Here is a 20,015-nt window from a genome sequence, read left to right as displayed (position 1 = left end):
TGGCTGGTTTTATTGCATCAGTGCTGCTAACATACTTTCTGCTGCCTTTCTGACAAGCTTGTTTTTGTACATACACATTTTATTCATAAAATTGGTCAAAACTTGTTTTGTTTTTTTTACAAATATGTTTACCCTTGTATCATGCTCTTATTTCGAAGGCTCAAATCCAGTGCGCGGAAGTTGGCCTATGCTGTTGAACGAGGACGTTACAGATCTGTGCGTCTCTCCCAAAAGAACACGCATGCCCCGCCCTCCTGCACCGGAAACGCTCCAGATACATGACGTCATGTGGTGATTGACAAGAGCTGAGAGAGACTGGTACACACACACACACACACACACACACACACACACACACACACACACACACTGACATCTTCATGTGACATCATCTGAACAATTAAGTAAACAAGGAGCTTCACTTGTTTTCAGACTTAGTGGATGAAACGAATCAGGACAAATAATCACATCGAATTAAATTACAAGATTAGTTGCATCATTTTATTTGTACCTATTTAATGAAGTGTTTTTGATTGTTAAAATTTTATTTAAAATCTTGCAGATTTTTTTAGATTTTAATCCTTCAATAAACATTTCTGGTGTTAGTTAATTTATTAACAAAATCAATTTAAAAAAATTATTTTATAAAGTCAGTTTCTTCATTTCAAGAAAATATTTTATGCAGTAAAAAACGTTTTTGCAGTTATTTATATTTGAAAGGGTTTGTTAAGATTTGGAAAGTAAAAACATATTTATTAAATGTAAAAATAAGTTTTTTAAAAATGTAGAAATATAAAAAATATATATACAAATAAATAAAATAGTCAACATAACAGAAAAGAAAATCTCAGGTTTTCTGAAGCATAAAAATTAGACATAAAAATGTAAGCGATTAATTTAAATTAATAAATTATAAATTAATTTGTAACTACAGTTATGCTGTGGGTCTTAATTTTGTGACTTTGCATCTTTTATTTGACCTCAAATTCTAACAATATGGACAAAACACACATTTATTTAATAGAAGAAAAAACACAATTGTTGCATATGAGACAAAAAAGAGAAAAGATTCAGATTAAATTTGATTTTAGTCGTGAATCTGATCATGTTGGTGACTCATATTTGTGTATTTAAGATTTAATTTTACTGATTCAAAATATTCTACAATATGGTTCGATAGGAAGATTTATTACAAATATAATGTCAAGACATTTTGTAATTTTCCTGTTTTACTTTATTTTAAAAGTAATTTGTCATATTAGTTGTTTTACCGCCAGTGGCCACTAGAGGGAGCTGGTAGCTCGTTGTGGCGGCAGCAAACCGCTGAAGTAGCTGCCGGTTCTGACCGTGATTCCGGCCGGTTCTGGTCCGGATCAAGAAGCAGCTCTCTTACCCGTCACACCCTGAGGCTCAGGTGAATCCTGCAGCCCGTTTCCGTTCCTGATGATTCCGGATCAGTGGGGAACGGTTCCCGGACTTCATTCCTGAGGAGCCAAACCGGTCGGACCGCTACGCCGGTCTCATTTCTGCAGAACTTCAGACACGTGATGACGTCACAAACACGCACTTCGATCTCTGAGCCGCAGGTGGAGGCTGCGTATCTTCACGGTTTAAAGAAATGTTTATTTATGTTTGATGTTGTCTCATTTAAATCAATCAAAGTCCTTCTGAACATTTTCACAGCCCAGAACCTCAATCTGACCTGCGGCTTCAACAGTGAAGATCTGAAAAGTGTGGAGTGTATTTAGCCCCTGTCTCAGAACTCTGCAGAACCGCGTCTGGCTGACGGGTTTCCTCCATCTCCAGTTCAGCCAGTCTGGATGGAGAACATCAAGTCTTCCACAGAATGTCAGTTGGTCAATGTCTGGACTTGGATTAAGCCATCCCATAATACCTCTGGCTGTATGCACTGGGTGGTTTTCCTGCTGGAAAGTAACTCAAGACGGTTGAGGTTAACTCTATCTATCGATAGATCTATCTATAGGCAAACATATATGTTTGCCTATAGATAGGTAATAGATAGATCTATCTATCCATCTATAGGCAAACATATGGTAATATGTTTGCCTATAGATAGATAGATCTATCTATTGCCTATCTATGTCATGAAGTGGTTGTTGATGGTGGTGAGGATTGACGCAGAGACCCAGGTTGTAAAGGAAATGATGAATTTAATGATAACGCTCACTCAGTCCGATACAGGCGGCACGGCAGAGAACATAGCACACAGCTAGTTACCGGTAGCTACTGACAAACTGAAGACTGAAACTAGAGCTGGGCAGACCAGGACTTCTCAGTTCCACTGGAGAGCCGACACACAACAACTGACATACGACAACGATCCGACAAGAGACAAAGACAACAGGTGGGACTAAATACACTGGGAGGTAATCAAGGAATGAGACACAGCTGGGATCAATCAACGGGGAAGACCAGAGCCAGAAACTCACAGGGAAACAGGATAACACAGAAAAAACTCAAACAGAAAACTACTGATCACGACAATCTATAGGCAATAGATAGATCTATCTATCTATCTATCTATCTATCTATCTATCTATCTATCTATCTATCTATCTATCTATCTATCTATCTATCTATCTATCTATCTATCTAGATAGATAGATAGATCTATCTGATAATATGTTTGCCTATCAGTTAAAAACTGTTTTTTGACATTTCCAGAGAAACCCTCATCTTTCATTGTTTATCACCATGAAATGAAATAGAAACATCGATGCTATCACTGCTGAAGTCCAGCAGATTTTTCCTGGTAACAGATAAAATCAGTAAATATTCATCAGAACTGTCTGAAAATCAAACAAATGTTTGAGCAAACTGGCTGAAGTCCAACAGAGGAGCAGAATCAGTCGGACTGATTTCAGGCAGCGTGACGCATCAGTCAGTATGAAACCGCTACTGTAAAATAATTCCTGTTTGTGTCACCGTGTTTCCATGGCAACGTGCTTTTATTACTGAAATATAAATATACTGCTGTCATACAACAAGCTTTTCAAATCTCAACATTTTTTCGCCCATCATTTACCTGGGACGGTTCTGGAAGGTCGTTAACCACGAAGAGCCGATTAAAGTTGAAAACTAACAGCAATAATTTGGTTTATTTAGTCTAAAAGAAAAAACAGGAGCTTTTATGTCAGTCATTTTTTCAACGACTTATTAATTCATTTATAAATGTCACAGTTTCAAACCAAATATTTCATTAAAAAGCTAAATACTTAGTTTAACTATGTATTAGTTGCCATGGCAACAGGAGGGGCGGAGCTTCAGGAAGCCTCATAAATGTTTCTAAAAAGTTTGATCAAAGTAAGTCACGTCAGAAACAGCAATCTGGGTTTAATTGTTTTTACAGTGAAGTTTTTTCATTAAGTTTGTGTTGAACGTGGAGGAGGAACTGAAGTTCATCTTCTGTCTGCAGAGCCTGGAACCACAGCCAGATTTCTGAGGAACTTCAGTTACAGATAATTTAGCGACTGCTGGCAGAAAAACCTGATGACAGGTTTTCATTTTCACTCTGGTTCTCATTCCATCAGCACATTCCACTACGATCAGAAACATTTCAACCTCAAACTGTTAATCCTTCGTTGGCTCCACTGATTCAGTTCAAACTGTGCGAATGCGACGCAAACCGACGTTTTCACCCCCAAAAATCTGATCTGTGCCATTTCTCTACGGGGAACTAATACGTATCAAACTAAATATTTAGCTTCATAACTAGATATTTAGTTTGCTAAGTAAATATTTAGTCTAAATATTTAAGTTCAATTTAAGTATTTAGTTTGAAGGTAAATATTTAGTTTGCTAACTAAATATTTACCTTCAAACAAAGGGTTAATTGTTTGCGGTTGAAATGTTTTTGATCGTAGTGGAAAACCAGAGTGAAAATGAAAAATTCTCGTCAGGTTTTCCTGCCAGCAGACGGTTAATTATCTGTAACTGGTCTGAGCTGAAGGATGAACGAAGTTCCTCAGAAATCTGGCTCTGATTCCAGGCTCTGCAGGAAGGAGACGACGACTGTTACGGCCTGGGCCTCGGGACCGGGCCGCAGGTGTTGCTTTGTCTGTCTTTGTGCTCCTCCCCGCTGCAGGTGTCTCTGATCCATTGATGTGGAGCGCAGAGAACTTGAACCCGGCTGTCTCCGTCTTCTGTGTCGCCTTCAGCCTCCACTTGACGCTTGTGGTGTTTTGCTGCCAGGCCTCAGCTCCCCTCCTTTTTGTGTTTGTCTTTGTTTTTGCACTTCAACACTTCCATATGCACTCATACAACACATCCAAGCATCTGCATTACACCACTGATACTGATATCCACAATCCATTGTTGTTTGTGGTAATAAATATAAATTTGTTTGCACTTTAACCCTGCATGGTTTCCCGTTTTGTTATGACCTTGAGCCAGTCGTAACAACGACGTCTTTCAGGCAACAGAGAGACTCAACTGTTCAGATTAATGAATTACAGAGAGAATCAGTCTCAAAAGATGAAAACATGGAAACATTTCACATAAAATAAGAACTGAAATCCCATTAGAGGTTCATCAGATCCATGTTCAACACAATAAAATAACTTCACTGTAAAGACGATAAAACCCTGTTATCCTGTTTCTGACATCAGTTCGTTTGATCAAACGTTTTAAAAAGATTTTATGAGGTGTCCTGAAGCTCCGCCCCTCCCGTTGCCATGGCGACGAGGTCATCATGCTGAGGATATGAGTCGGCAGTGACAGATGAACCAGCAGCAGAAGCTCTGGGGTTTTGGTGTCGGTGTTTGTTCTGCAGCTCAGGGATGATGAAGAAGGTAAGACCGTCTCACCTGGACCAATTATTTATGCCATCAATCCATATTTAACACGTCGGATCTGACTTTAAACTACAACAATGAAAACATTGCAGAAAATATTTGGAAAGATTTGTGGTTTCTAAGCAAACAATCAGAGTTCAGTGAGCAAAAAAAGACATTTGTTGATAAAACTCCTGTTATTCTTTGGGTGAAGGATGTTTTCTTTCTTTCTGTGGGATTATAAAATCAGAACAGATTACATAAACTCAAAATGGATCTGGGTGTTTTGGGTGCAATTAAGGCACTGGTAAGATAAGCTTTTAACAAATAAAATGATTTCAGAAGGGCCTTTTTTTGTTCAGAGTAAAAAGAAAAGGTGCTTCAGCAACGAGTCGTGTATCTGTGCACATCTCTAAATGTCAGCAATCTCTCTAGATGTTTTTTCTTTGCTTCGTGCCAATAATTGTGAATAGATTAAATTTTTTTCACATCATCCTACCTGGTTGTAAAGAAGCTAACTCGATGTATAAGATGGCTGTTTCTCATAAAAAGCTAAAGCCTGAAGCTCCATGCAGTAATTATCTGAGGTCTGTTTGCTTTGTATCAGATACATGATCAGCCTTATTGCTCCACTGCTGTGTTTGGAACGGTTACATTCAACTCGCATAAAAAAAGCAGGCAAGCAACTTGTTATGTGAGTCGGGCACAGAAGGATGGGATTCACTTTTGCTTTGATTTGATGACTGATGTTCTCATGCATAACTGATAGCTATTTTATAACAGGAATGCTTAGTCATTGCAACGAAGTGTTACTGAGAAAGTCAATGATGTTGCAAATACAGTTCATATTTTAAGGCTGAAACATTTAAGTTAGAACATTAATCAAAGTTAAAACAAAGAGAAGATAGATATGCAATAATTGTAAGCAGTTATTAAAGGATCCAAGCCTGTGTAAAAAAGCTTGCCAAAAATATTTAGCTGTAACAAGTTTTAACATGCTGTTTTCTTCAGCAGTGGAGTCTTGTGCAGTGAGTGTAAGTAGGAGCCGTTACATCCAATTGTGTTGATTATTGTTTTCATGGGAAAAACTGCAGCGTTTCTGAAACTCTTCCCATCAGATGTTCTACAATTTTGATCGTTCTTTTGACTTCTCTGGCAGAACTTTTGTTGAAATTACTTTTATTTATTCATGTATTTATTTCTAACATGATAGCAGTATAAAATAACAGATACCAATTACACTATGATACTGGTACTAATTTCAGGAACCTAATTTTGTAAAATTAGGTTCTTTAGACAGAATAAAACTCCAACAGCACTTACTGGAACATTTAAAAGTTTAGAAATACAGCTATAATCATTGCCATTAGTATGATTTGCAACAGTATCCCATTTTAACCCTCGTTCACAGGCAAAGCAGAGTGCTGTCCCAGCGTCTGAGGAGCTGGTTCTGCGAGCGCTCAAAGATCTTGGAGATACTGAGCTGAAAGAGTTTAAATGGTATCTGCAAAAGTCGGAGGTTTTGGGAGACTTCCCAATCATCCCAAAGAGTCGAATAGATAAAGCAGACCGGACTGACACAGTGGATCAGATGATACAGACCTACTGTGAAAGTACTCTGGAGGTGACCAAAAAGGTTTTAAGGAAGCTTGAGCGTAACGACCTTGTTCAGGTTCTGGCCGGCCAAAATGGGGAACCAATGTCAGGTATGTGGATTAACCACTTCTGGTCATGAAAGATCCATCACAGGACATTCAAAATGTAAATACTGGATGTGGTTTAGGACTTACACAGATGCTGAAGTTTATTTTAGTAGCCTTCTCGTTTAACAAAACATAATCTCTTTGATTTTGTCCATCATTGTTTCCTTCAGAGGGTTTTGCTGACTGCCAGCAAAATCTCAAGTCCAGGCTTTTGAAAAAGCTGCAAGGTTCAGTGGAAAAATCCAAAAAGGGCGGAAAATCAAAAGCTCAAGAGGAAATCTTTATAGAAATGAACTTGACAATAAAAGAAACCGAAGAATTCAGCACAGAACATGAGATCAGGCAGATTGAATCCACATCCAGGAAAACAGCCAAACCAGAAAAAACCATCAGATATGATGATATATTTAAAAGCCACTCTAGAACAGGTAAACCAATCAAAATGGTGATGACAACTGGAATGGCTGGCATTGGGAAAACGGTCCTAACGCAGAAATTTACACAAAACTGGGCTGAAGACAAAGCCAACCAAGACTTCCACTTCACATTTCCACTCAGCTTCAGAGAGCTGAATGCTGTGAAAGACAAAAAGTTCAAGTTGGTTGAGCTTATTCAACAGTTCTTTCCTGAAACCAGAGAGGTCGATATCTCCAACTCTAAGGAGTTCCGGGTCATTGTCATCCTTGATGGTCTGGATGAGAGTCGACTTCCACTGGACTTCATTAGTAACAAGAAAGTCACTGACCCTAAAGAGTCTGCTCCAGTGGACGTGCTGCTGACAAGCATCATCCAAGGAACTCTGCTTCCCTCTGCAAACATCTGGATAACCACACGTCCTTCCGCTGCCAGCCAGATCCCTGCCAAACATGTAGACCTGGTGACTGAAGTTGCAGGGTTCAATCATGCTGAGAAACTGCAGTACTTCAGGAAGAAATACAAAGATGACAAACTGGTCAGCAAAATCATGCCTTACATCAACGCATCCCAAAGCCTGAAGACCTTGTGCAACATGCCAGTTTGCTGTTGGATCACTGCCACAGTCCTAGAAGACCTGCTGAAGAACAGAGAAGAAGAAGAACTCCCGAAGACTCTGGCTGAGCTCTACATCAGATTCTTGCTGGTCCAGTTCAGACAGAAGGCCGTAACAGAGGCAGAGACACAGTGGAATCCGTCATGCAAGGAAAAGATTCTAGCTTTAGGAAAACTGGCTTTTGAGCAGTTGGAAAAAGGCAACCTTGTATTCGACCAATCAGACCTTAGAGCATCTGGTATCAATATTAAATCGGTGTCAGTTTTCACTGGAATGTTTCCTGAGATCTTCAAGGAAGAAGGCGAGCAGGACCAGGCCACGGTGTTCTGCTTCACCCATCTGAGCGTTCAGGAGTTCCTCGCTGCTCTGTACGTTCATCTCACTTTCATGACCTCACAGGTCAATGTGCTCGAAGAAGTCCAGTCAAGTTGGATTGTTATGCTAGCGAGACGCAAAGCCAATCCCTACAACACTGCTGTTGACAAAGCCTTGCAAAGTCCAAAAGGAGACCTGGACATGTTTCTGCGCTTCCTCCTGGGTCTTTTGGTGCCGTCCAGCCAGAGTCTGTTAAAAGGTCTGGTCAAAGAAACTGAAAACAACACCCAGGTCATCCAGGAGGCAATCAAGTACATCAAGGACAAGCTTGATGCTGAGCTGCCTACAGAACAGAGCATCAATCTGCTTTACTGTCTGAATGAACTTAATGACAATTCTCTGGTGGAGGAGATCCAAAAGTTCATGAGTTCAGGACGTCTTACTGTGGATAACTTGTCCTCTGCCCAGTGGTCTGCCTTGGTCTTCATCTTACTGGCCGAAAAAGAAATGGACATGTTTGACCTGAAAACGTACTCATCTTCAGAGGAGGCTTTTATGCGATTGCTTCCAGTGGTCAGAATTGCAAAGAGGGTTTGGTATGAGACAAATCTCTATATTTTCTTTAACCAACTGTTTAAAATAACATTTAATACTTAAGAACCATATTTCTGTCTTCCTTTCTTTTCAGTCTGAGTGCATGTGACCTGTCACAGAAAGGTATCGAAGTTCTGTCTTCGGTTCTCAGCTCCCAGGACTCCATCCTGAAAGAGCTCGACCTGAGCTACAACAACCTGGGAGATGCAGGAGTCGGCCAACTGGCTGTTGGACTGGAGAGCACAAACTGTTCACTTGAAACTCTCAGGTTAGGATAAAGCTGTCTTCCTGAACTGGTTATTTCATGAATAAAGTCTTTGTTTCGACAGCAATAACTGCATGCCAACGTAGCAACAGTCACAGTAAGGGGTCAGGGTTCTCCTCTACAGCCCTTTCTCCATTGACGTGGCTTTAACCAGTTCTTTCCCTCTCCACCATGGCCAGATTCGTCTCCATTTGCAGATACATCATGGCTCCTCCCTGTTTGTTGGAGTCATCCAGTGGGACCTAGCAGGGCATAGCATGCAAGCAATCTGACTGGCAGCAATGGTAGATTGACCTGTGGAATCTGTGATAAGACCATCTGTAGGGGTTACGCAGCATGCAGTGTCCAGCCACCTGGTTATCTGCTGGCTGAGACATTGATGTAGCAGTTTGTCTCTGAGGAAAATCTTCCAAATGTACTAGGAGCTGTTCAGCCTGGATGGACCATTCTGTTTCAAATGATTTCTCACATTGCCTCGAACAATACCTTCCTTAGAGGTACTGTTGCTTTCTCATGATATATGTGACTGGTTCTCTTACTCAGGCTGAGCGGCTGCAAGTTGACATGGAGAGGTTGTGACACTCTGGCTGCAATCATCAGCTCCCAGTGTAGCCTGAGGGAGCTGGATGTGAGCAACAACGATCTGATGGATTCAGGATTGCAGAGTTTGTCTGGGGGTCTGGAGAATCCTCAGTGCAAACTGGAAACTCTCAGGTCGGCCTCAGAAGCCTGATCTACGGCCAGTTAAATGTCACTTTTACACTTGAATATATTTAAAATGAACACAGAGCATGTTGTGTTTTTAGGATCTCTGGCTGCCAGGTCACAGAGGAAGGCTGCCATTATCTGGTCACTGCGCTGAACGTAAATCCGTCACATTTGAGAGAGCTGGACCTGAGCTACAACAATCCTGGACACACAGGAGTCAGTCTGCTGTCCAGCGGCGTGAAGCATAAAATGTGCAGACTAGAAACTCTCAAGTATGAAACTGGGAATAACTGTTTGACATTATTTTAAAGTCTTTGCTTTATGAATTTAAGCCATTAAACTGATGTGTGTTGATTCCTGCAGAGTGGAAAACTGTGGAGAACAGAGGATGAAGTCGGGCTTAAAGAAGTGTAAGATGAATTTGGCCTGTTGGAAGAAACTCTTTGCTGCTTTGAGGGTCTTTCATGAACCACAAAATAAATATTGTACATGGTTTACATGAACTTAAGAAGCAATAATGATGATGAATAATGTTTGGCTGCTTGTTTTTTAGATGCTTGTGTGATTGAATTTGACCCGAACACGGCTCACAGGAACCTGCAGCTGTCAGATGACAACAGGAAGGTGACTGTGGTGAGGGAGGAGCAGCCGTACCCTGATCACCCAGAGCGCTTCGACTACTGCTGCTGGCAGGTGCTCTGCAGAAACCCGCTGACCGGCCGCAGCTACTGGGAGGTGAAGAGGGAGGGACCCGTGGTCATCGCCGTGAGCTACAAGCGAATCAGCAGGAAGGGGCCCACGGCCGACTGCAGGCTGGGCTGGAACGACCAGTGCTGGAGCCTGGTCTGCACCGAAAGGCAGTACTCCTTCTGGCACAACAAGAAGGAAACGGTTTACACCATGCCGTACGCGTCCCTCATGTCCTGCAGAGTAGGAGTTTATGTAGACGTCCCTGCCGGCATCATGTCGTTCTACGCCGTCGCCTCTGATGAATTCTACCACCTCCACACCTTCCAGACCAGCTTCACGGCGCCGGTGTTCCCGGCCTTCGGGTTTGGGTTCGGGTACTGGTCCTACGACTCCTCCGTGTCTCTGTTCGAGGTGTAGCTGACTGAAATAAGACGTTTGCTGCCAGAGCCGAAGGTCTTTTTGTTTTCTTTGATTTATGATTTACCAAAACAAACAAAAGAACAACTCTGGTGTTATGTGGAGTTTTCTTACTAAAGAAGCTAAATTTGTTCAGGTGAGGGGTTGTTAAAATAAAACGTTCTCTTTCATCGTTTTTAAAACCTTGTTGGAAGTTAATATTTGTCAATCGGCTCAAATGACTTTCAAACCTTTTCAGTTTATCTCACTAATAAAAACGAAGCTCAGCAGAAAAACTGTTGGTGATTTTATGGATTCAGACAGGATTTGTTTATTTCAATAAACTTTATGAATTTTGTGCTTTATGTCTGAATTTGTGTGATTTAGTTGTTTGTCCAGGTTTTTATGCTCTACTGGTTGTATGGATTTATTATGTTCCTAAATCGAAAATGACTGGAAGGGTTTTGGACGTGTTGGAGTTCCTGACCAGAACCCGAACAGAACCTGACCAGAACCAGACCAAAACCCCTGAGTGTAAATTACCTTGAGAAATAATGCCGAAAAATGATCAAATGTTAGAAGCCATGCATGTCATGGAAATGGATCAGAACCAGAGTTACATTCACCGTCCAGCGCCGGTCCACTGGTCTCCTGATGGACGGAACCAGGAGAGAGAAGGACTGGAGAGTTTGGCTTTTATTCTCCTCTGCTGCCTGTTGGCTCCCTAACGGGAAATTAATCAGGTTCAGTTAATCAGGTTCAGTTAATCAGGTTCAGTTAATCAGGTTCAGGTAATCAGGTTCAGTCCAATCAGGCTCAGTCCAATCAGGTCCAGTCCAATCAGGTTCAGGTAATCAGGTTCAGTCTGTTTACATGTGACTGCCGGCAGTCGTACATAAACATGGTTATGTCAGCTGCAGTGTGTGTGTAAGCAGAAGGAGAGACAGAGGAACAGGCAGAATCCATAACAGACATCTGATCCTGTAAATCTTGTTGGTTTAAGGTGAATAAAATTAAAAGTGGTGATGCTGATATGTTGTGTGTCTGTTCTGGAGATGTTAGTTTATCCGAGTTTCAGCTGAATTACACTGTAAACGGGCACAAAGCACCGTAAATAATGACAATGTTAAATATTTCAAGCTGACTTTTGCTCAGACATAAATTTAAAACATATGAAGATACATACTGGCAATAGCACAATATTTACTACTTATGAATTGTAGCTACAACAGTCTACAAACAGAAATCCAAACAGACGCCCTGCCCTCATGCTAACTAGCCTAGCATGCCACTGAACACTGTTGCTCATATTTTTCATAGGGACAGAAAAATGGAGCTGCTGACTTCAACTTGTGCTAAGTTTGTTAAAAGGTACAGACACAAGCTAAATATATGAAAATCTCTCTAAATATGTCACTTCACTTATTAAATGCTGGTGAAATGCAGGCTAACATTAGTCTGTAGCTAAGCTAGCTAAGCTAACAGGTTCATAATCACACATTTAGTATATCTACCTCTCTTGAAGTATTGAGTTACAAATTAACACCTTCTTTTGTCCTTCTTCTCTTTCTTTCTTTTTTGAAAACCTGATTTCATTACTACTGTCCTTCTTGTCTTCTACTGTCTGTCGCTAAATTACAGATTATTGGTAAATATAGATGTTGGTTTTTAGGTTTGGAAATGGTAACCTTTAATTTTTACTGCCAGAAACAAGTAAAAACAAAGATATATTTAATTTTAGTCCTGAGATGAGCTGCACAAAATGGGCATCGTTCTGTACTTCTGACACTGGCAGGCAGGTCCAGCATTACAGATGCACTTTATGACTGAATGCAAGATGAGTGGATTCACTTAATTCAGCTTCCTGCTAACAATCGAACTGATGGTGGGAGATTTTGCAGCTTACAACAAGCCTGATTAGCAGTAAGCAGATTACAAGTGCAGCAGGGGAAGTTAACCCAGCCTTCCAGAAACGCAGCGTTTGCTTCATGGCTCAAACTGCGGCAGATCGAACTTTTCCAGGGGGTAACGGCCGTCTGGTGTGAACGCAGAGCACAGCGATTAAAAACGGCTCCTCCTGGGGAAGAGACCCGCTTCAGGTCAGATTTAAACGTTTCTGTTTCCTGTTGCTGTTTTTTGATGCAGTAGACTCCTGTATTTCACATTAGTTAGAATGTTTCACTGTTTGTGTCTCTCATTTTGTAAATGAAATGATCAGAGACCCGTCCTAACCAGACGGGTCTCTGATTAGGACAGAAACCCGACGGCGTTGTAATGAAAATGTTCCAGAAGTGAAACTTTGACCCTGTTCTTTGTCTGCAGTTCCAATGTGCTTGCTGTCTTTGGAGTTGTGGAGAACCTAAAATACTTCATTAAGCTCCTTATGACACCCTGCTGGCAGCTTCAGCTGCTCCTCTTCCTCCTCCATCTTGGAGCATTCACTCAGACAAAGGCTACACCGACTGGACCTCTGACAGCTGGACCCTTGTGGACCAGAAGCACCGGCCGGGTGCTGATCGGTTAATCTCACAGCAGATCTGTGGGATGAAGTCATATTCGCTGTGCTGAAGAGTCGAGTGTTTCCGTCCAAATCCAAGAGAAAGCAAGTTGCTCTCTATCCTGGAACGATTTACTGTTTGAATTGTATGTAGGTGAAACATAATCATCTGTATTTTACTGCTGCCTTCACCTTCACAAAGCACTGCTGACCTACTTTTTAGAAATATTGTTTGTGATGTACGAAACGTTTTCAGCCTTAAAGTGTTTTGAGCTGAAAGCCTTATTCTGTTGGAATGAGAAATTTGGAGAAAGTCTAAGATAATTAACAGATCAGAACCCAGTGGTGGGTTCATTCATTTGCTAATTGCAGAGCTAATTTTAGCACTTTAGCATGTTAGCGTTGGCTAACTTTGAAAACATTTAGCACACTTAGCTTCCCCTAATTTAAATTCCAACATGCTAGGTAACTTGGGTGTTTAGTAAACTTTCAGTTAAATAAAGCTCAACATCGGTGTTTAAGGTTTATTATCAACTCTGAATAATAAGATAGTTAGCCATTTAAATTCATGCTCTTATTTTGAAGCGCATTAAGGCTATTTAGTTCCATTTCCTCTTTTTTCCCAATAATTTTATTTCAAACAAGAAATAATAAACAGACTGTTGAGAACAAGAAATAAACATAAATACAATATATAACAGCATTATTGAACATGTACATTTATAATGTCAAAATTAAATTGGTGCTCGAGAGTTTCACTCTTTCAGGGGCAGATATAATTTGAATTGAAGTTAGCACTTTAGCATTAGCGGAACTAAGGGTTAGCGCTATTAACTGTTTAGCTAGCATTGCCCACCACTGGCAAAAGATATTTAGGAACTTTGTTCAAGAAGCAGTTGTCATGTTTGAGACCCTGGAGATGTTCATGGTCAAACACCAGCTGGTTGTTTTGGTTCTGCAGCCTTGAGGCTCTCTTGGAGCTGACCATGTTCGGTTCCTCCTGGACGTAAGTCCCTCTGAAGCAGAGGGCCGACATGGCAGTCGGAAAGATCACCTTCACCAAGACTGAAAGGGAGAAGCTAGCTGAAGTCCTCTGGCTGCTCAACTGGATCTCTGTGGTGACTGGAGCCATTCTGTTTGGACTGGGCTTGTTTCTCAAAATAGAGATACAGAAATGGCAGGAAGTGATGTCAGAGCAGGGGATTCTCTACGTGCCACACATGCTCATCACCACAGGACTAGCAGCCTGCGGCATCAACTACGTCGGCAGTAAGATCTGCCTGGACTGCGCTGACACTAACAAGTTCCTGCGCTGGAAGCTGGTGATGATGCCCTACATAGTTTGCACCTTCTTCTTCACTGCCTGCGTCCTGGCGGGGGCGCTCATGTGCTACAGTATTCGGAGTCAGCTGGAGGAGGCCCTGTACCTGGGCCTGAGGAACACAATGCGTTTTTACAAAGACACGGACACACCTGGCCGCTGCTACCTGAAGAAAACCCTGGACCTGCTGCAGATCCAGTTCCAGTGCTGCGGGAACACCGACTACCGGGACTGGTTCCAGATTCAGTGGATCAGCAGTCGCTACCTTGACATGACCAACAGCGCTGTGGTGGAGTAAGTTTAATCAGAGCTACTGAAAGACTTTTAAAGTTCTGTAATTTCCCGTTTTAACTCAGCTGTGGCGGTGTAGAGCAGGGTATCCTTCAAGTTTTAGTTCTCTCCCTGGTTCAACACACCTGAACCAATCGGTCGCTAGCAGGTCTGCAGAACATTGACATGCAGAGAAGATAGTAACTACCAGGGTGGTGAACCAGAGAGAACTAAAACATGGAGGATTCCAGCCGTTAAGACTCCAGGCATCCCTGGTGAGGGATTCTTAAAGATCTCTGAAGAAATCTTATTGCAGAGTAAGAAGTGGTGCCATGTCTTGCTTAAAGAGTTACAATCCATTGTCCTGGCATCTCCAAGATGTCTAAAAGCCCCAAAAATCTCTTGTGTCCAACTTGACAGACATGGTCTATTGTGTCTGATGATGGAGATATGAACCACTCCTGAAAGAGAAAGGATGGGGAGCTCCGTCAGACTCTGGGTTCTTGGATTGGAGGTGTTGCTCAGTTGAGGTAGTTCAGGTCATGATGCGTCCTGAAGATCTCCCTGTGGAGGTTTTCCAGGAAAGTCCCACCAGAAATGAACTCCTGGGATCACTGGGTTGTTCCTGGCATTTTCAAGGCACTCACAATGCCTTGTGTCTAAGTTGGTTGACAAACTGTGGTGCTTAGTGGTGCTTGGAGTGGTTCAGCTCCTTCAAAGGCTCTCTCATACTTCATCCAAAGTGTCAAAATCAGCTCTCATTGACACAGTTGGGTGACAAAAATTGGCCCAGGAATCCCTCAGACTGAGCTGGAAGACCAGCCTTATGTAAAGCGTTGTGTGATTGGACATTGTTTGTGGATCAGTATCCTGATTCTCAAGTGATGGTAAGAGAGAGCAGGAGATGGATATGAGAGACGAGGCCTTGTTTGCAGAGCAAGTCATTCAAGGTGACGAAAAAATAAAAACACAACGTGATTCTCTTGATTTGCCGTTTCGTCTATGGTCGTCAGATAAGAATGATGACTGAAAAACAAGATCATAAACACACCAAAGGTCAGATGAATTCAAGTCTCAAGGTAGAATAAAGACGGAGGAACCTCTGAGTTCAGCTTTGAACATGTGAATATGGTAGCATGTATGATGAGCAGGTAGTGGGTATGTCCCAATGGTGGGAGACCCAGAACGATTTGCAGGGATTATAAACGCGTCCTAGGAATGCCTGGGAATGCCTGGGAATGCCTGGGAATCCCTGGGAATGCCTGGGAATCCCTGGGAATGCCTGGGAATCCCTGGGAATGCCTGGGAATCCCTGGGAATGCCTGGGAGTTCCTCAGCATGACCTGGAGAGTGTTTCTGAAAAGATGTCTGGGTTTTCCTCCTGCACCTGCTACTCCATGTGACCACATGTTGAATAAGACAATGGATGGATGGAGGAGGACAGCAGTAAATTACCAGTAAAACGCTGTTAGGTATTCACTGGGTTGTTATGTCTAGAGATGTTACACATAACACTCATGCTATTGTTTCCTCTACTGTTGCCTTCAGCAATGATTTATGACATTCTCTTTCAATAACACTAAATGTGAGAAGTCACATACTAAAAAAGCTTGTCTTTGAGAATTGGTGCTTAAAAATAAATCGGTTTAAATGAGTCTGAGTCGATTCTACGTTTCAGGATTTTCCGTGACAGACATGCATTTCTCCACAGGAGAGTTTTATCCATGATGGAGACGTTTGCTGAACTGTTGTGGAAATTTGTCTGCAGAGAAAGTTTTAGCGAGGCTGTTTTAAAGACGGAGAACAGCCGATTCTCAGATTGAGGTCACCGGTCCACTGCAGATAAGATACTGAGGTCAAAGGATTAATCAGGAGGGTTCATCTCAGGTTCAGATCTCAGAATAATCCGTCTGTACTGCAGTCAAATGATCAGGTACCGTCTGGACTTATGCAAACACACTGTGAGAGGTCTTGATCTTACCTCTGCAAGACCTTGTCCAGGCTTTCTGAAGGTCTCTCAGTAATTCTTCTTGACGGTTGACATTTTTGGTCAACCGTCTCATGACTCAGTTGTTCTTCGCTCATATTTTCAGCAGGGTTCCCTTACAGCAGGCACCTGTCCTCCAGCCTGTCTCCAGGCGATTGTGTCCCCCGAAACTGATCCCATCTCCTGCCTGGCTCCGCACCTTACTCTCTTGCCTGGTATTTTTCAGCCTTTCTCTTAGCATGCCTTCATTCTTCGAATGGGCTTCATGATATTATGAAAACCCCTCTAGCAATCAAATTTGATTCCTCCTTCCAGCTTCTCACCTTCGAGACTTCTGCACTTGTTTGGCGACTACCAGTACTGTGATGTTTCTCTCCGCACCATCAAGCCAGCTCACAAGTTTAGATCCCCCTTTTTCTTTTTTTGACTAAAAAAGTCAGGCGTCTTAAAACTGTTGATTCTTTCAAATTGTTTAGTTGCTTTTTAAGGCAATGGCTTTTTGAATCCAAAGTTTGTGGCTCTGTATCATTCGGAGATGGTTTTGAGATGAAGTCTTTATATGGTAGATCTTAGTTTTCTGTCCATCAGTCAAATTATTTTTATAAACAAACTGGATTCACCAGAGTGGAAGCCACGTGTTTGTGGAGTGTAGGGATCTCAACCATCGGTGAAAAGCTAAAAATGTGAGATTTGATGGTTCAAACACCAACACTAGCCGGGTCGTTGACTTCCTACACAGTTCCAGTCTGGGATTTCTCTCTTTGAGCTCAATCAGCAAACAGAAGACGGAGTTGTGAACGATGATGTGGAGAACTATAGTCTATGCAGTGGCAGCACAGAAAGTGAACAAAGTCACTCAGTCCATGTTCATCACGCTACCAGATGCTGACCAATTAAAATCAGACTGAGAGGAAAACTTCAGCGCTTTCAAGATGTCGTTCAGTTCGGCATTTCTCTCTTCACAGTGGGGATTGTTGTTCATGCAAACGCAATTTCAGATCTAGCTTCATGGCGTAGATTGCTGAAGTCACAGCCAAACATTAGCGGTTGAGTATAATCAGATCGAATCGTTTCAAACTTCAGCAGAGTCAACGCCTCCAACAAGCCATTGTCTCTCTACAGTCGAAGGTCCAGTAAAGCTTAGAGCAATGGGCTGGTTTCTGTCAGCTGCTAACTGGTTAGTTATCCCCTGGTTCTGGTTTTAAGTTGTTTCCTTTAGTTAGAAACAACAGATAAACAGTGAAAATGTTTATTCTGCTCCAGACGGCAGATTCAGAAGATGACGGTCAAAACGACTGAATGGAGTGATGCTACTGTGAACTGGAGGAGAAATGCTTCTGTGTTTTCTGCAGCCGTGTGCGCAGTAACGTGGAGGGGAAGTACCTGATGGACAGCGTTCCCTTCAGCTGCTGCAGCACCCTGTCGTCCCGCCCCTGCATCCAGCACAACCTGAGCAACCCCGGAGCGCATGCGCACTACGACGAGCAGAGCCAGCAGCTGAACCTGTGGAGGCGAGGCTGCCAGCAGGCCCTGCTGGACCACTACACCGGCACCATGCAGTCCATCGGCCTCACCGTGCTGCTCATCTGGCTCTTCGAGGTAACCTGCGCTGCGCCCTAAACCCAACAGCAGAGACTTTTTCACTCTAAAGCGTCGCTGCTTTTCTCTGCCAGCTGCTGGTTCTGACTGGAGTTCGGTACCTGCAGACGGCCATGGAGAACGTCATCCGGCTCGGGGATCCGGACTCGGAGTCAGAGGGCTGGATCCTGGAGAACAGCCTGGCGGAAACAGCCTGCTACAACTTCAGCATCATCAAGACCCTGGGGAAGTGCTACCAGGTGGACGACGACCCGAACATCAACGTCCCGACGGCGGCGGCTGACCAGGAGGCTCCGTCCGCCCAGGTCCAGGTCAACGTGACCTCCTGACCCCAGACCCGCTCTGATCTGGAGAACTCCATCGATACGTTCTGCCTTCAGAAAAAAAACTGCAGCAAAACACAAATATTTGACTTTTATAAAGATTTGAGGTTTTTGTACTCTTGAACAAGAAAGACGTGAAAATGTTCAAAACCAAATACAGACGGTGCTAAAGCAGAAACAAATATCCGAGGCTTGAATCCAAAATCCTTCCTGCCGGGATTTTAAATGATCTGTCCTGGTTGAGCCTCTGGGGAAGTGCTACCAGGTGGACCAGAGACGGACAGACGACGAGGAACCGTTAGTAAAGTTACACAGTGAAAAGGTAACAGCAATAATCTGGGTTATTTACAAAGAGTGTTCATTTTTCACCATGTTATTCATTTATTTATAAGTGCCACAGTTTCAAACTGAATATTTAGCTATTTAATTAACCAACTAATTGTTTAGCTCTGAGGTAGCTAAGTACTTAGCTCATTAATGACATGTTTACTTAGACATAAATATTTAGCTGGTTAACAACAAAAACTGTTTGATGACTCAATATTTATCTAGTTCAAAGATAAACATTTAGCTAACCAACTAAATATTTACCCTTGAACTACATAAATACATAATTAGTAAGCTAAATATTTAGCTTGCTGATTACATATTTAGTCTAAAAAAATTAATTTTATATTAACAAATAAAATGGTGAAAATATGAGTTTGAAATATGAATTCCCATTTTTGTCTCCACTGCTAGATAAGCTAAACATTTTGATTGTGTAAACTTACAACAGAAGCCAAACATTTTCAGTTTGACGTCATCCAATAAAAACGGGTCAATTACACTTTGCTACCAGAGGGGGCGCTGAGTGCTTGTTGGTCTCCAGTTACCACAAAGCAACAAACTTCAGAAAATCTTTACATAACATTTGGTTGTCATGTCCACTGAGGTCCTCAAAAAATCTTTTTTTATTTACCACTAAATTAATATTTATATTTATAATTTATCTACATTGAGAGCAAAATGAAACCAAAGTCAAATTCCAGTTTTGTGGACAGACTGGCCAATAAAATGGATTCTCTGAAGGATTTTAGGTTGAAATGTTGCTGCTGCTTTTTTCCTCCATGCTTCTTTCTTCGTTTCCTCTGTTTTTAAGTTATTTCTGCTGTTAGCTGGATCTGCTAAAACGTCACATTAAATCATTTCCATGAGTCCAAACAGAACCGGGAGTCGCTGCAGGTCCTTCAGATCACTCTGCTCCTTGTGCTTCATTCCTCAATAAAGATCACGTCTTTCCTTTCTTCATTATTTTAAAATGTTTTAAATTTATCTGATGATGTATTTCACATCAGGTGTTTCTACCTGTGGTTTAAAGAAAATAACATTGATTCCAACATGAAAACAAGAAAAAGTGACGTAAAAACAATGTTAACAGTCCTTCTGCTGTGGAAACTCAATGAAATTATTTTTATTTCTGTTTTTCCTGCTGTGTGAGTTTCACAGAAGAAGGAGGAAAAACTCATTTTGAAGCCTGATAAC

At 41.9% G+C, this 20,015-nt stretch overlaps 2 protein-coding genes and 1 long non-coding RNA gene across 3 annotated transcripts; all 3 read left to right on the top strand.

The window, feature by feature from the left end:
- Positions 1-3,909: 3,909 nt before the first annotated feature.
- Positions 3,910-10,798, top strand: LOC103153745 (NACHT, LRR and PYD domains-containing protein 12-like). The gene is made up of 8 exons (XM_007574767.2): positions 3,910-4,811; positions 6,205-6,499; positions 6,667-8,437; positions 8,530-8,703; positions 9,244-9,414; positions 9,507-9,680; positions 9,772-9,818; positions 9,962-10,798. The coding sequence occupies exons 1-8, from the start codon at positions 4,800-4,802 to the stop codon at positions 10,513-10,515; spliced, it is 3,198 nt and encodes a 1,065-aa protein (XP_007574829.2). The 5' UTR covers positions 3,910-4,799; the 3' UTR covers positions 10,516-10,798.
- A 1,467-nt stretch (positions 10,799-12,265) lies between these two features.
- On the top strand, positions 12,266-13,297 carry LOC107833309 (uncharacterized). Its single transcript, XR_001659034.1, has 2 exons — positions 12,266-12,593; positions 12,817-13,297. It is a non-coding gene; the product is annotated as an uncharacterized LOC107833309 (long non-coding RNA).
- A 314-nt stretch (positions 13,298-13,611) lies between these two features.
- On the top strand, positions 13,612-18,669 carry LOC103153713 (photoreceptor outer segment membrane glycoprotein 2-like). Its single transcript, XM_007574741.2, has 3 exons — positions 13,612-14,606; positions 17,922-18,168; positions 18,243-18,669. The coding sequence occupies exons 1-3, from the start codon at positions 14,026-14,028 to the stop codon at positions 18,495-18,497; spliced, it is 1,083 nt and encodes a 360-aa protein (XP_007574803.1). The 5' UTR covers positions 13,612-14,025; the 3' UTR covers positions 18,498-18,669.
- The last annotated feature ends 1,346 nt before the right edge of the window (positions 18,670-20,015 follow it).

The sequence above is a fragment of the Poecilia formosa genome, unplaced genomic scaffold (genome assembly GCF_000485575.1).
Source record: "Poecilia formosa unplaced genomic scaffold, Poecilia_formosa-5.1.2 Scaffold360, whole genome shotgun sequence".
In the NCBI taxonomy this organism is placed as follows: domain Eukaryota; kingdom Metazoa; phylum Chordata; class Actinopteri; order Cyprinodontiformes; family Poeciliidae; genus Poecilia; species Poecilia formosa.
Note: the sequence above shows the minus strand (reverse complement) of the source record. Positions and strands in the feature narration are given on the sequence as shown.